This window comes from Falco biarmicus, chromosome 1, assembly GCF_023638135.1.
Source record: "Falco biarmicus isolate bFalBia1 chromosome 1, bFalBia1.pri, whole genome shotgun sequence".
In the NCBI taxonomy this organism is placed as follows: Eukaryota; Metazoa; Chordata; class Aves; order Falconiformes; family Falconidae; genus Falco; species Falco biarmicus.
In genome coordinates, this window is record NC_079288.1 from 10,258,518 (window position 1) to 10,276,121 (window position 17,604).

General features: G+C 43.8%; 1 protein-coding gene across 2 annotated transcripts in view; it reads right to left on the reverse strand.

Moving 5' to 3' along the window:
• The window catches only part of MYH10 (myosin heavy chain 10), a 100,411-nt gene extending 83,990 nt beyond the window's left edge, over positions 1-16,421 (reverse strand). For both annotated transcript variants that reach the window (XM_056343506.1, XM_056343587.1), the window contains exons 1-2: positions 16,308-16,421; positions 13,205-13,582 (exon numbers count right to left, since the gene is read on the reverse strand). In XM_056343506.1, coding sequence (XP_056199481.1) covers positions 13,205-13,549 — 345 coding nt within the window. In that variant the 5' untranslated portion in view covers positions 13,550-13,582; positions 16,308-16,421. The remainder of the gene's footprint in view (positions 1-13,204; positions 13,583-16,307) is intronic.
• Positions 16,422-17,604: the final 1,183 nt, after the last annotated feature.

Sequence of the window (17,604 nt, forward strand, 5' to 3'; positions counted from 1 at the left end):
AAGAGCAGTAAACTTTTAACACAGGTTCTATATTTATCTCAAAACAAAACTGTGGTCCTTTTTGTTGAAAAACTCAAAGTACATGCTATATTCAAATTATTGGTTTCTAGTTCTCTTAAAAGGCTCTTTACTTTTTATGCAGGTAAAGATAATAAATATGAGTAAATATGAAGTTGGAACATCTGATCCCTTTTGCACAGACATTTAAAACTCCCATTTGCTAATGGATTTATAGACATCTTCAGTTATTCAAGTCCTTCAGTAAAATGTGTATTCAAAGTTATTTTTTCATTTTGGAAGGAACTGATAACACCGATTACTCTAGTAAATTATTTGGATAAGGAAAAATCTTATTTTCAACTACTACTATTTCTGCTGTCCATCTGCCTTTCCCGCTCATCAGCCTTTCTCAATTCCAAGGCAGTCTCCTCACAGACAGGTCATTCCCTCCCCTGTCCCAGCTGATGGATAGCCTGGCAGCTGGCACTACAAGTGTTTTCTAGCCTGCTTTTAGAGTTGATATTCAACAGAAAGTACCAGGACTACTATAATATCAAGAAACTCCAATACAATTTTACACTGTTTATTTCATTGACTTTTATTGAGGTATTTCTGTTGAGCCAAAAAATGCCTCAAGTTTGCAAAACTGAGCACACACTGCAAATGATGCATACACGTCCACATTTCCCTGTGAATGAAGTATCAAAGACTACTTCCAAATAGATCAGTCTCTGCTCCATAGAGTTTATTTATAAGGAAGTTATCATATAAAAGAAAAACATATGCAGTCAGCCACTCATACTTTTTTTACCAGGGAGGGACAGAGGAGCATGGGCCAGCTGTATGGGCCTTACTAGGGATCAAAGGTTAAGCTCAGACAGCAGCTTTGCACCATGCAAAAAACAGAGCTGATCCATGGTGTTTCCCTGGACTAAGGCATCTGGATGCCTCATGCCTTCTCAGAATCAACCAAAATCAATGTTTTTTAAAAAAGCAAAATCTCTCCATTTATCTTTATTTTATCACATGCTTTGAAAGTGTTCTCATTTCAGTCACTAATCCTATTCACAACTTCACTAGCATAGGAACATTAGCATGAGACCAGTTTTCACCAAAATAGGGAATATCTTTCAGAACATCAGGAAAACTGCATTTCTTACATTTGCAGGCGGAGAGAAGAGAAGGAATGGAGACAGTAAGCAGACAGCATTAACAGCTATTGACACCGTATAGTATTAAGCAGGTAACTCATGATTTTTATAACATTGTCAATTTAAATATTTCTGCTATATTTGTATGAACAGAGTAGCTGCAATTCCTGATCTGCCTTTTTTAAGTCTATAAAGGTTTTTATTTGGAGGAGAAGGTGCCCTGTTCTATTTTCCAGGGATTCTGGAAAGACAACCAGAAGGTGATCTCTGAATTGAGTAAGGAGCACCACTGGTAAAGAAAAAGAACTTGGTTTTGTGTCAGACATGCTGATAGAAGGACATCTTACATCCTTATAGGAAAAAAATCTCTCCGCTTTGGTCAGATCTGCTGGATGATAAGTACTGCAGTGCCTTACTCAGTCAAACATCTTTGGCAATAAGGTATTTATTTCTCAAGAGAAAGGAAACAGATATTATCAGGTTAACTGACCCAATACCAGTCGTTAACTCAACATCAGCACAGGTCTGCTGGCAAGCAGGCAGTTCCTCCTCAGCCTCCTTTCCAGCCACGTGCTCCTACCACTGTCCCTTTTGCCAGCATCAGCACCCTTGCAGTAACTTACCAAGCTGGATACTACTGCAGGTAAATTTCAAAAATAATTGGTTGGTAATAGAACAAATTCCCTGACCAGACTCATTCATGGTCATGAGTGATATTGTAAGGGAGAGGGAAGGCAGGACAGTTATTTCAGTATCATGGTACAACTGACCAAGGAGACAATTAACTGATAGTGGATCTACGTTCCTCGCCAGCCATCTTCTCTGCTGTGCTCATCTGAAGTCATCCACATTCAACTATAATTACTGCGGGTGACAAAGGCATCAAGAATTACCACAAGCCTGATTTCCACTCTAGTCTTCAAATAAGGATAACTGGAAGAAAGGCACACATTCACCAAGCCCACTGCATGATCACCAGCTCAAAAATCACTGAAGAGTACCTATGCTGTGTTTCTCCACTAGAGTGACATCTAATTAAAAAAATAAAACCCAACCAAAACCAATGTGTTTATTGCTGACTGCAGATGAGAGGTGGTCACAAGCAAAAGAATTTACACAGCCAAAGTCCATTTTCAAATCTGTCCCAACACACCCTCTGACCAGTGTCATGGCACGAACATTTGCTTAAGCCAGCAGACCTCTTACCTCCAGGGTTATTCTGGACTCTCATCCAGCAGGCCTTCTGAGCTCTGGTCTGTTTTCACCCACCCAGCTTCAGAGACTTGAAATTTATCTCCATGTTCTATGCCTTACTGCAGACAGGAACTCTCAAAACAGTGACTGATGGGTAAGCTGGAAGGCTCTGCTGTGTATACTAGCTATATTACAGTCACCTTCTTTCAAGAGCAACACCTCTATTTCTCTGCAAATTCATCTAAAACTTCTATCAGTTCTTTTGTGAACATAAAAGGACCAAAGGAAAGTTTTCTCGCCAGAATCACTGCCCTTCCCCAGTCATGAATAAACTGACCGATAGAGTTAAAAAAAAAAAAACCACCACAACAAAAAAAACACCACACAAAAAAAGTGCTAGGACAAGAACAGCTACTTAACAATCTTTCAAACCTCTATTGATCATATCTAACCTGGAAGCCTTTCTAGATCATCTCCCAGTGCAGTCACTGGGTTGGATGAATGAACCTGGAAGGACTGGAATAAGCCAAGTCCAGCTAGATGCCAATCTAGAGGAAGACCAGAAAATGTTCTGGGCAAATGAAAACAGTAAGTTTAAGAGGCTCTATATTAAACAGGGCCAAATTAGAAGTTACAAAAACACATAATTCTACTCTTTCAGTGCTGTGGTTCATTTATTTGAAACTAAATCTAAAGGATAGCCTTTTATCCCTGACCAGCTTTTATCACGACACAGCTCTTCACAGGCAGCATCTTGAACTCTAACATCTTGATTTCCTGCACATTTGTTCAGTTTGCTTTCCTGCCACCTTCCTGCAGAATTAAAAACAAAAAAACGTACTTTCTTCAAAACATCACCACCGTACAGCCTTAATTAATTCAAAAGGAAGATGGAATAGAGTTCTCCCAAAAGGCTCCCAAATTTCCTAACCATTCTCTATTGCAAAAAGCAACATATGAACATACTGGTGGGTTGTTCTCATAGAATGGGTAGGAAGGGACCTTAAAGATCATATAGTTCCAACCCTTCTGCCATGGGCAGAGGCACCTTCCAGTAGACCAGGTTGCTCAAAGCACCATCCAGCCTGGCCTTGAGCACTGCCAGGGATGGAGCATCCACAACTTGTCTGCGCAACCTGTGCCAGTGCCTCGCCACCCTCATAGGAAAGAAGGACTTCTCATGGTGAGGAAGCCACTTCCTCGTGGCTTGGTAGGCATGTAAACACAGAAGAGATGGTTTTATTGAGTCAAACTTAATTGGGAGGGAGGTAAACTGTACAAAAGTTTTATACAGCTATTTTATAACTGCAAGTCTCATGGGACAAGTATATTGCTATATCTAAGACAGCAGATTGGAAGTATGGGCTTTCTGCATGCAAACTGCAGACATGAAAAGTAGACTGAGATTGTTTTACACACCTTGAAAAGCTTCTTGGTGACCAGCCATAGAAAACATTAACAGGAATACCGGCACACCTGCCTCACAGACACCCTACTTAATGAATACCACAATGTAACTGTTAAAGATGCCCGGAGCTTTCTCTCTGTAGAGAGTGCCTCCTCTCTACATTGCAGTACATGGACTCAGATTTGAATTACAGTTAGGATCAAGCACTGAAGAGTGACAGTAACTAGCCAGTCTGGATGAAGAACCAGAATTCATTAATTTTTCAGCTGATAGAGGCAGATACGTGTGTTAAGTACTTAAAGGCAAGCAAAGATGCTTATTCAGCTTGAGATCATGGGATCAGCTGCACACAAGCTAGCTGCTTGAAACACACATTTCTGCTTTCCTGAGGAACAGGATACAGACAATATCAACCAGCAGCAATAAGGATGTTGGAATGCAGTCTCTAGGCAAGGCTCCAGAGACAAATAGTAAAGGAGTGCTCTGACAGAGGTTTGTTATACAAACTCTGTTTCAGGACACTAATTGTGGAGTCTGAATGCTTCCAGATGCTTACAAGCCTTTATCCAGTAGTATATAATTTAGTAATTTGGATTTTGGTAAGCCATCCCAGACTGCAGAGTTCAGGTTCCTGGCATTGGCCTAGTTGAAAACTACATTATATTCCTCGCAGTAAGCAACCTGAGAAAGAGGTATATGTAAGTGAACTACTAGGAAATAGAAAGTGCATTATTTCCAAGTGAAAGCACATGGGTATTTAGGCTCTAGATTTGGAGTGTAGGCAAGAAAGGTTTTCATGGCCTGTCTTTCCTTAAAACCATATCAAATCTGCACCGTGCACACATATGGTGGTATTAGCATCAAAAGCCTTGTACAATTCCTTAGATTAAAAGCTCAGCTTTACAGTTCCGGCATCAAGAAACATGCTGTTAATGACTGTTAGGTTGGTTCCTTCTGCTGCAACATCAAAAGGCCTCTTTAAAGCATCACTTCAGAGGGCAATGGCAAGACACAGGTAAATCCTTGAAATTTGTGACTTCACCTTTAATGCTGAGCCAGGGTACTATCTCCAGTTCTTTGAATACAGAGTGACAGATTTACTCTATTACTACATAAATAATTAGGCTGAAGCAAGCACCTAGATATTGCCCATTACCTGAAATATAAACCAGCAGTTTCTAGCCTAGAAAGCAACATGTTTTAAGCAGTATGCCATTTACTAATGGAGTAAAGCACATTCTCCAGATTGAAAAATTGCATCATCATAGCATTTTCTTGTCTGGTTTCACTTCCTGAGGTTATGGACCCACATTTCACACTCCAAAACCTATTAAATACATCAAGCTCAGAGGACTTCTCAGGTACTACCTTTTCCCCCTAAATGAGGGGGTTATCCAATCCTAAATTCAAGCCTTAAAGGGCAGGCAGCTCTTCAGCCTCAGAGGGGAGGAACGCAAGGCTGTGGCCTGGGGTGGAACATGTTCTCTATTTTGCAGAGCAGCTACCCACCCCCCTGCCCAGCTAAGGTCACCTCCCCTCAGGGTAGGACCAGAGAGGCCACACGGCTGCCCCCACACCACCCCTCAAGCGATGCTCCCTAGCCAAGGCAGTTGCTGGGTTGCAGTTGTGACTATCCCAGACATCTGTATACAGGCCTGAACTGCTAAATTAAAAAAAAAAACACACCAAAAAAACCCAAAACACACACCACCAAAAAATAACCACAAGACAGTAAGTCCTATCAGCATCCAAAAGCTTGGGAGTCAGTGGTGCCAACATGAGTAAGGAAGCCCCTGCAGAGTACAGAGAACCTCAGCTCTGACAGGGACTGGGGGACAAGAGCCACTGACCGTTAGTCAGGGAATCAAAGAGTAAAATTTCCACAGGAGGAGAATAAGAAAGAAAAGGAGTGCAACACATACACAAGCTATTAAAGAAAAAGCACAGCTCAAACTTTAGAAGACTTGTCTATGGATGTTCTCTACAGCTAGCACTAAAGAGAGGAGGTTCACCAGTATTGTACTTTCACATTTGTAGCCTTCAGGTTGTGTGTTTAAAGAGAGAGAAACCAACATGAGATCAGCAGTGCAGGTTATATGCCTGCTCAGTCAGCTCAGCTCACCATCTCTCAGAGACTGACAGGCTCAGTGCCACAGCCACTCGGACAGCACGACTGCTTCTGCCACACCAACTGCTAAGAGGTAAAACATGATCTTAGGTTGCATCAGGGCCAAAAAAGTATTAATACCCCTTCACAAGGCTGCTGTATAGCTGCATGTTGGAGCTTGACAGCCCTACAGACAGCTTACAACAGGCTACCCATGACTTCTGATGCAGGCATACAGCTTGAAGGGCTGTCTTGCAACACAGTGCATCCACTGAGCTCTTGAACAGAGGTCCATAGTTCAAATTACTGCAACTTTTCAGGCTACTAAATTACCATTTTTTATAGAAACGGAATATTTGACAAGAACGTGTCTTTTTCATACCCCTGCTTGCCCGAGGGCAAGGAGGGCATTGATTCACTTCCCTCAAACACCTCAGATTTCTAACAAAGTAAAACCCTACATAGAACTCTCAACTTAATCACATTTATAAGTCTTTCAAAAAATCAGAGTTAATTTAAGAACAAGTACTTGCATCAAAGCAGCCCTTGCCATTTGAACACCACCATTTCTTCTGCTATGTATTAGGTACTGGATCCAGCAACTGGTTTGTGCTAAGGGAAAGATGAAATTAAGTAACAAACTCCATTTCTTACACATTCTTTTAATACCAGTCTTTGATACTCAGAAGTGTGAAACACTCCCAACTGAACCAGCAAGAAAATTAAAGCAATTAGAACACAGAAGCTTATATAATAACACAGATTGTTAGAGGTTACAGTCTGGCCTCACAGGAGGCAGCAGCTTAAGAGAAGAAACAGCTTATAGACAGCTCCTCAAGTGCAGTTTTAGAAGAGCTTCCACCCACAGCAGGCTCTGGAACTGGGGACTACAGCATATTTCTCATTCTTTCCCTATTCTGCCCAAACAAAATGGAAGTACATTAAAAAAAAGTAGCACAGGGCTGCAGACCAGTTACAGAGGTAATACTTGTAATTATCAAAAAATATCTGCCAAAGTATTTTTAATTGCACAATAGCAAAAGCGGGTTTTCTTCTTTACTGGTAGAAAGAAAACCCAGTAGGCATATAGACAGAGAGCAATCATTAGCAGCAAGGTTCCAGGAGATCTCAGCTTTATGTAAATAGTTTTAAAATCTTTTGAAAAAGTCTTTGCTAAAAAAAAAAAAAAAAGGGGGGGGGTGGCAGGGAGGAGTGGGCAGGGAAGACAATACATAGTACACTAGAGCTTGGAGGACTGTGAAGTTGAATCTATAACACTTTCCTCAAGAGCGCTTCACCATCTTTTTGTCCTTCCTCAAGGAACAGCAAAACAAATCATCTCTAACTTGACTTCACCTACAGCATGCACATCTTACAGCACATGTCGCCACCTGAAGCTTTCTAGCTGAGCACCCAAACATAGGTCATGGACTCACACACAACAGACAGCACCAGGGGAACAACATCCCATACCAAGGCAAAAGGCCATCTGGATACTGGCATGGGTTAACAGAAGTCAAGCATTTGAGAAATTCTATTAATTTTATTCTTTTTGACTGAATGAGGTCAGGAAGCAGTTAAGTAGGAATTGCAGTGATTTGTGGTGGTATCAGTAAGCTACATATAATCAACTGTGGGCAATGGACTTCCTCCAGGAGAGCTGGGACTAGAACAGATGTGGCAACGGCAGTATTTTTTTAAATAGATTTTTTATAAAGCCCACCGGATTTTTAACAACTTAGGGTTTTTTACTGTAGCTTAATTACAGCCTACGAGTGAGCAATTCCTTCATCCCATCTTACTGCACTAGGTACACGAATGGGAAATTTTGGTCCTGTGATACCTTCTTTCAGTTAGAAGTTTATAGATCCACTGAGCAGACAATGTGCCATTTATCCAGGAACGTTTGAGATACTGGTATGCACTTACCATTCAGACCATTAAAATACAGCCATCTGCAACTCAGATGTTACACTTTTCAGGAAAATCCGTAAGGTGTGTCAAACCTCTACAGGATCCATACTATTAGTGTTTGCTAGTGCACTCAATGAGAAACTCATTTTGGTTTAACACAATATTTCTGTTAGAGGAGCGTAAGATTATGGGTTTATATTCATTGATAAGAGTATGTAGGAACATATAAAAGTTTAAAATACACTTTAAAAGGGAAATGGAAAGAAAGGTCTTTCTTGCCATCAAGAGGTACTGACACAAAAGCAGAGCTTTAAATTGCTGGAAAAAGCATCACCAGGCCCTGACTTAGAAGCATTAACAGTCATAATCTTATTCATTCCAATTCCAGCCAGTGTCTGCAATATCAAGAACTAGTTGCTTTCCATTTAAGTAGAAATCAGGTGTTTACATTCCTAATCTATTCAACTAGCCACATTTTGATTAACTGAAATGCTTTTCATAGACTTAAAAATTCAAAACATCAAGAAACTCATATCCAGAATGCTCTCTAACACAGCACTGAAATATTATTTAGAATGATTAGAAACACTCCTGACCACTTTGTTTCTTGCAGTTCTAAAAGTGGTATAGCATATGTCAAAATTTACATTTAGAGCTTAAAAAAACCCATCTTGCTCTGAAGTAAAAGAACAGGACTTTTCTAGCCACTCTCTTCCAATTGCAGAGAAAATTACATGGTAAAAACCAAGTTAAATACTTGTAATTTGACACAGTTCTTTTCTTCAGATCACCTACATCAGTCAAAGTGGGTAGTAGACTTTGAGTAGAAGCCTGATTTTGAACACAACTGTCATGTCTATATATAATGTTTCTGAAGAGACACTGAAGATAATACACTGTTGATACTGAAGTACAGAGAGATCAAGATAGAGAAAATGCCTCTTCCTAAATCAGAAACTCCTTTGCAGCTTTCAGACCTTATTCATAGCTCTCCACCACAGCACCTAAGTATTTCTCCCCACCATATTGTCAAGCAGAGGATTTGTCCCCCTAGCACTTTATTTTCAGACTAAATCCTCCTTGTTTATCATCTACCCTGCCACTTGCCACCAAAAGCAGAGATCCATTTCAACTGTCTCCCATTTTTCCCCCCAGGGACTCCCAACTGAGGGAGACAGCTACAGCTCGGACAGACCACAAACCTCCGAGCCATGAACAAAACCACTCCTGAACCTTAACAGCTTACAGCACAGCAGTTTAAAAACCAAAGGTAGTAGTTTCCTCCATTCAAATGCCATATTGGACCACGAAAAGTTTGGAAGCTGGTTCAAGAGAAAGTCTGAACCCTGTAAAGCAGTGTCAAGGAGAATTACTGGAGCAGCATTCTTGCCTATCACAGCTTGTCACAAAGCACTAAGGCAACAGCAGTCTTGAACTTAGAAGCATTCAAGGCCAATGGACCCTTAACATTCACATTTTTCCAGTGGATGTTGCTGATTCACAATTATACCCTCATGAAATCATATTTTGATGGCATGACTTAAGCAGAAACCAAAATCTAGGGCTGGTATTTAGAAGCCTTCACAGTGGTATTTTACATGCAGGTCTTGTAAAAGAGGTTTCCTCACTCAAGCTGCAGATCTTAGCGACCCAAAACCTCTGACAACTAGACTCCTTTCTTAAAACAATGCCCCCAGAAAGGTATTTGGAACTTAGTTCATCGTGGTATAAAGATATTCAAGAACCACCACAAAACCAGTCTGAGCACAATAATGTTTATTCCAAATCTTCAAAGGACCTCCTAAGCCTTTGGGTATTCCTCCCGGGTACCCTTGCAATGAGCTACCTCCAGTTTCTGATCTACAGCTATGAAGGATGTTACTTAACACATGCTGAAGCTAGTGTTAAAGCTGGACACTCTAAAGCAGAGCAGGCACAACAGTAAAGTTTTACATGAAGCTGAAGAATTGACAGTGCACGAGCATTTATGGACACCAAAACCCATGAGAATCTGCCAGCATAGAAAGACATGAGAGACCAATTTAGAGTATTAGTGACTCAGATGGATACATCCCTGCCATAAGAAATGCTGATATCCCTAAAAAAGCACAAAATTTGGAAAGATTCAGCTATGAAACACAAGGAGGAGTGAAAATTCCTATCAAAGGTAGGAGTAATGGGGTGGGGAAGAACCACTGTAGATGGCCGTACCTTCACAGAGCCAAGACTTGCACTTAATATAAAACAAGCCTCAAACACAAGCACAGATCATCTCAGGGACTCAGATTCTGCAGATTCGTGTTTAGTCATCAACTAGTTAAGGAGAAAAGCCCAAGTGCAAGAAGTTGTAACAACAGATTTACCCATCCTCAGGGGTGAATATATATATTTACATATAATATATACTTCAAAGGAATTTCTAAAGGCAGTACAGCTTCTCTAGGAAAGATATTTAACATATTCTTCAGTTACACTCAAAATAAACCTTGTGGCAAGAAATGGAATAGATGATGTTAAAAATGGGGCAAGAAATGAAGTTATTGCATCTCCAAAGCCAAACCAGGATCACTATGGTTTATACTCCAACCATTCTTCCCAGAATTCTTATACAAGTCCTGCTACCTTCCATCTTTTGTGCCATCATGAACAGGCCAGAAATAGAGACAGGACCAAGCATGGACATCATGCTTTTACAGGCTACTGGTCTTCCACATTCTCCATTTGTGTTCATCTCCCACAGCACAGTAATAACGCAACTCCAGAGCCCAAGATCATGCCACTTGGCAGACATTAGAAATGCTAGAAGTTCCTGAAACTCCTCGCCATCCCTACTTAGATGTTACATGAAACTCTTGATGAAATGAGCATCACTGCCCAGGTCATGCTGACTGGCACCAGCTAGCTTTAGTCAGCCCCCCCCCCCGTTCCTCCAGCAGTGTCATCACTGAGAGGTAGGTTATAGGCAGATGACTAGACTCACTGGCCAAATCCCTCAAGTCATTTGTTTCCTTTCTCGGGAGTGAAAGGAAACAAGTATCTACTTCAGTTGACCCCTCTTTGATCTTCTGCTTCCTAGAGAGGTAACATGGTGCCTAACATGAATTCAAGGTATCAAAACCAGATTGTCCATCTCCATCTTAACTACTTAAGCTCAACATCAATAAGATTTCAGTTTGATTATAATGGAAGTACTGTCTGGAAATCAAAGCATGCTTTTAACCAACTCTCGTAATGGCCAAACCACCACAATTCACTTCATCAGCTCAGTTAACTTTGGCTCTTTTCCTTACACCAAGGGAACATCAGCAGGACATGCAGGCAATGGCAATTGCTCTGGGCTGTGCAGGCAGCAGCAGCGACAGTAGCACACGCAGGAAGTTTAGGGATCCCTAATGGAGATCCCTACTGGAACCACACTAAAAAGCTCACTAGCTCAAGTTCTCGAAGAAGTTTCTCTCTATGGCCTATTGATCTTTGTCATTATTCAGCCTCTAACAGTACTCACAACTGCTTCTAAGCCCCCCCTTTCAATAAACAAACTGAATTTTAACTTCAAACAAGAAGCCATTATTACAGCTGTATAGAAACATTATTCTTAGTAACAGCAGCATCCTCCAGCAATGTTCCTGTAAGTCAGGCCTCCAGTTAAGGCCAACAAATCCATCAGCTTCTTGATCCCAACCAACTTCTTCCAGCCTGGGGGCAGGGAAAGTCATCAGTAATTTACTGATGCAGCAACCCTCCTATGTGACAGCAGTATCTCAATGCCAAGGAACCAAGTTTTAGAGTCTCTCTCAACAGTTAAAGAGCAAAAGAAGAAAGCACCATTTTGGGAAGTGGCAGGGGAAGGAAAAAAAAAGTAATTTCCCTATAGGATACCACTTAAACTCCACACATACAATAAGCCAGTCTTTCAAAAGGGAGGGTTTTTTTCCCCAATTTGTCAGTCATCTAAATTAACACAGTACTCTATCATCTGTGTATATAGAAGAGTGACAGGTTCTCAACAGCATCCTCCAGAAGCATTTGTGGCCATGTTTACTGTACGGAGTCCCTGGACTAGAGCTTGCTCTGACATTTAAGGCCTTCAGCTTTTAACCTTCATAAAGAATTACAGTTATAATAGTTGTAATGAATTTCATAACAACTAGCAATATGATTGGTACATATACTGAAAACTTTTGACCTATCAATTTGTTTACTTTTCATTTTCAATCCAGTCCCTACTAATTATCCAATTAGTTTACTTCTAAACTTGCAGGAAGCATTCCAGAAGTATTTTGCACTGAGCTCTGCTGAAAGGGTCTTGGTGCAAGGCCTTTACAAAGTAAAATCCAAAAACCCACAGAGAAAACTAACAAAGAAGCACAAATATAAAGAATACATTGAAGTTGCATACAATTTTTAGTAAGTCCAAATATTACCAAGGGCCAAGCAAAAAAGGCACCCCATTAATATCTAGGAGGACGGGGAAATGAGCCAACTAACTAGCGGAAATAAATTAAAATGGATTTAAGGTTTAGAACAAGTGTTTATCAAAATGAGCCAAGCGTTTAAGCAGATGTTCCAGTTTCTTTTAAGATAGAAAGTCTACTTGTAGCTCTTAATGATACTCTGACTCAACAAGTCACTATGCAATCACTTTGCCAAGAGACAAGGAGCTACTCTTAACTGTACAGCACAGACGCTCATTTAACATTGTTCAAGGAAAAAAGGGGTCAAAAGCCCCATCAATGGTGTTGTGATTCCTAACTCTATAGAAAGATGGTGATAAGCCAGATGTTCCAACTAGCGCTTCAAAACCACTGAAAAAAGAAAGCTTTATCTTATTGGTTTATTTTAAGCACTTGAACACATTCTTTCCTGGCCCACTAAGTTGATATTAGATTCCAAAAAGACATTTTGCATTCCTAGCACTCTGTCTAACTTCAGCTTTTAAATAAGAGCTTAGCACAGACTCTTATTATCTTTAATACGCAGCAAGTTAAAACAAGATATATGCTTATTCACATGAGCAATTAAACAACAGTAATTCAGCGAAGTTCGGTTTTGTAATCTCTCGTCAGCTCAAACAAGCCATTTGATACTATTCACTGTATCAGTTAAGCATGTCTGAGGCAAGTACTCCAACAAGTGGCATGAGCTAAGCACCCAGAGTTGCCATTTAACATTCTATTTTTGAAAGATGCTTGCAGAATTATTTCCATAGGAGAATTTTTTATTATTTGTTTTATGACAACAGAGTTCTTGACCTGTACACAGCATGGAAAAAGACCCTGGACTAATCTAAGTGGTACAGACACAAAATATTTAGGCTATCAGAATCAGAGACAAGACCCACTTCCTCCATTTCCAATAGGTAAAGGAATGGGAATCAGGTTAAGTTCAACTGAATTAGCACCCGTAATGAATCTAATAATTAGTACTTACATAGATGAGCCCAGAGTAATACCGATCCTTTAAATTATGCAATACAGAGGCTTCATTTAAACAGGTTAATTCTGCCATGTCTTCCACTTTAGAGAACTTGGGAGGATTCATCTTCTGAATATCATCTTTATTGACTAGTGCTTTCTTTCCATTCTCTGCCAGTTCAACCAACACTTCATCCCCTTTTTCCTCCTTGATGCTGGCTGCCTCAAAACCATGGCGCTCTGAAGGAATCCACACCAACTTTTTAGCAGTCCAGTCAGCCTGGGTGGCAGGGTTGTAGATTACAGCCCTATCCACAAAGAGGTATCTCTCCGGATCTTCCTGCCCGGATCTCTGTGCCATTGTAGGAAGTCAAGGTGTCCACTATCAGTTACCCTGTAAATTGGGGAGCAAAAAAAAGCAAAAAGTACATTACATACCATATTCTTATTGATAAGAGGAATGGAGCTACGCCGCATCAAGCAAGTGATCCATTACTAATACCTGCATCTGATCAAGAAGCATCGTTAATTTCTTTCACAGTCTAAAGAAGTTGCTATACAACTAAGAGTCCCTATTCACACAGCAGCTCCCTGAACCCACCAACCACCATACAAAAGCTGAAGTGATCTGTCAAGCATAGTCCCAGACCCTGCACAGGAAACTTGGTATAAACTGGTTCGAACTGCACACCAACCAGGGAGAGCTACTGCACAGAGATGTGACATCTACAAGCAGAAAAAACATAATTTGTCTTCTATGTTTAAATAAGGAAGACTTAAATAAGGATGAAAAGCAAATTAAAAAAGCTTGCCAGTAAACTCTGCTTCAATTGAACAGTAAAAAAAAGTATAGATGGAAAAAAATACATTAAAAAAAGTTCAGTGGATAGCCAACTACGGTAACCAGAAGGCAGCGAGAATATGTTTTAAAAATGTGGATTTTCAACTACAGACATGAACTTCAGACACTTGGAGTTTCTGCAAGCCATTAAGCTAGCTAAACCTTGCTCACATTCTTCCTGAAAAACATAAGACACTGTATTTCTACAACCTCCTTCTGTTCTCAGTTGTGAGCACAGAGATTACCATATTCCAAAAAAATGTCTCCAGATCTCAAGTTTACCTTGAGGCTCGAGACACAGCAAGGACCAACGTTAGATTTTCCAACAGCTTCATGGGCAATTTGAAAGGGCAAGAAAAAACTACTGACTGACAAGAGCTCCTGAACACTCACTTTACCTATCTGCCTCTATCTAAGAGACACCACTGCACCTTTAGTTAATACCACTTTCACATCCAGGATTCCTGGAGCTAGCAGTTTCATCTGTAACTGCCCAAGGAGCAACAAGGTCAAGCCTGACACGTAGTACTTGGGGTCATTAAATAACTTGGGGTTTTTTCCACACACTAGATCTTCTCTGCTGAAGAATGTTACATTAGCTAATGATAGCCTTTTCCAGCAGGTAACCCAAAGGTTAGCTTCAAAAAGCAAGCAATGTTTCGCAAACCGCATTTGTCATCTTTCATACCATGGTATGCACCCTGATGGAAGTTCTGCAACACACCCATCCTCAGAAGAACATGTAATTAAATACAATAGTTGTGTCTCCATCTACGGCATGGACATTTGTTACATTGTCCAACTTTAATGTGAAGTAAGTATGAAGTCATTGAACCTTCAGAGGTTTGAGGAGCAGACCGTTTAGTACCAGCTTAATTCAAATCAAGAGGCAATGACTCAACATTTAAAGTATTTTAGAAGAACCTCTTAGAGAAAAAAAAAAAAAAAATCAATGGAGAAAGAGGGAATCGTTGAGGGGACACTGTAAGTGATAGCTGGACTCCTCAGCCAGGAAAATGAAGCTCTTATTCAAGGAATGCTACATTTGGCTCAAGAAGCCCAAAAATTTAACATCCGAGCCTCCAACCCCAATTCAGAAAGCTGTTTGTCTCCACTGTGCTAGACTATTGCTGAAGCTCCAACAAAGGCCTGAAGCACCATTGCTGCCCTCGCGTGCGAATGCATCCCGGTGTCAGGGTCTGAAAGCTCCCTGCCAGGTGCAATAGCTGAACGCATTTATGATAAGGTCTGTCTCAGTTCTGCACACTAAGATGTAGTGAAATCTAGAGGTCAAATAAAACTTTTAACACAAAATTAATCATTGCTGTTCCCCAGTGGCATTCAAGGTGGAAGACTGAAATGAACGCATGGACTGACTTTATACCAGGTCCTGAGGAACACACCTTACACAGAGGGATTGCAGGCAGTTTCAGGGTCATTTTTCCATTTTGCTTTGAATTCCACAGAGCCCGTCACAAAAGACCCTCTGCAGAAGCAAAGCAAGCTCCAGCTTACCCTACCCAGGGCTCCTCTGTTAACAATGGCATTCAAATTAAATACACAAATGAGCACATTTATCATGCAGGAATCCAGTACTCCCAAAAGACTGGTGCTAAAAAAAAAATAAATAAAATAAAAAAAGACACCCACAACCCAAAAAAACCCTACACATGCTCTGCTCCTCTAAACAAAAGGGGGGTGGAGGTACCCCGGCGGGGACGGGGAGCGGCACCCCTCAGTGCAGCCCGGGCATTTTCAAGGACAGAGGCAGCCCAAGGAGCCGCAGAAGCCGCACCGCCCCCGGGCGCCAAAGGCTGATGCTCGCCGCCGTGCCGCGGCGGGAGCCCCCTCACAGGCCCGCAGGCCCCGCCGCCGCCCCAAAGGACAAAGGAGGCTGCCGGGGCCGCCGGGCCCGGGAGCGGCCCCCTCCCCGGCGCGGCCCGGCCCCAGACCCGCGCCCCCCACCCAGCCGCCGCCCCGCCCGCCCGGAGGCTGCGGGAAAGGCAGAAAATGGCCACCTTCCCCTCAGCGATGCAGCCGGGAGCAGCGGCGATGCGGCGGAGGGGGGGGGGGGGTGGAGCGGGAGGGGGATGCGGCGGCGCGGGCGGGCGGGACGGGCGGCGCGGCCCACACAAGGGGTCTTTGTGTGCCGGGCCCGCCGCCCCCGCCCCACCCCCTCCGCGGGCGGGCCCGGCCGTGCGCCCCCGACGAACCCCCCCGGCCCGGCCCAGCCCGCCGCGGGGAGACGGGACCGCTGGGCCGGGCCCCGCCGTCTCACCTGTGTAGCGCCCGGCCGCCGCCGTGCCCCGGAGCTCGCACCGCCCGCCCGGCTCCTCAGCACTCGTGCCGCTCCGCCCCCCGCCCGCCGCGCTCCTTTAGCGCCACACCGAGCCCTCCGCCCCCCGCTCGCCGCCGCCGCTGCAGGCCCCGCCCCCGCCGCCGCCGACCGCCGCCGGCCCATTGGGCGACGGCCACGTCCGTCTGCCGCTGCGCGCTGTCCCATTGGCGCGCGACGCGGCCGCTCTCCAGCCATGGCCATAGCAACCTCCACACGCTACCCTCCAAACCCAGCCTCCCCGCTTCGCCCCGCCTCCCCAGCGCTCATTGGTGGGATGATCCCGCCCGTCGTCCCACAGCCCTCCTTTCATTGGGGGTTGGCCACGCCTGTCGGGGCGGGCTCCGCCCCGCGCTGCAGCACGCCTGGCGCGGGGCGCGGCGCGTCCTCGGTGCTGCAGCGGGTGGTGCGCGCGGTGCTGCAGCGCGGGGCGGGCGCGCGCTTCCCCCTCACCCACCCGCGCTCCTCCCCACACTCCGCGGCGTCCCGGCGTTTTGCGTCGATAAAGGGTTTTTAAGGCCCGGGCAGCCAGGCCGGCTTCCACTGAGAGGAGAGATAACGGGGGAGGCCGGTCGGCGGGGCGCTGGAGGCGGGCAGTGCCCTCCCGCCAGGCCCCGGCGCGCTGCGGGCGCGGGTCGCCTCACGCTCACCTCAGCAGCGCCGGCGGAGGCGGCCCGCGCTGGTTTCCAGGCCCAGGCCGGGATGGCAGTCCAGCAGAAAAGCACCTGGACCCGATTTCCAAACTTTTAAGCTCTAGGAACTCTGCCGCAGCCCTCAGTAATTGCTCCCGGGGCTAATTACCCAGACTATTAAAAATAAAACACCCAACCCTTACTGCATGTCTGACGCAGGCTCCCAGCCCCTGGATCTGGCCCAGCTTCCCCGCGCTGGCTCTGCAGCCCCCCCAGCGCATGTTCCCATGTGTGGTTTTTTTCCCCTTCCTTAAACATAATCCCGAGGCTTTTTGGAGCTCTCACCCATTTGCTGTAAACTTTCTGTAATGGGGTGGGCAGGTGGGAGACAGCAGCATGGGGAAGGCCATTTGCAATGTCTCTGAGAGTCTCGTGGGCTCACACAGAAACCCAGTGCCAGGTGGGTTTGGGGGATTTCAAGATGGAGAGCTTCAACGGCGTGATGGCCTTCCCTGTTTTTTTGGTTGGTTTTTTTTTTCAAAATCTTTCCTGTGTTTCGCTTGCTGGGTTGGAGCTTCTCAGGGATCGCACATGGTGTGCTCAGCCTC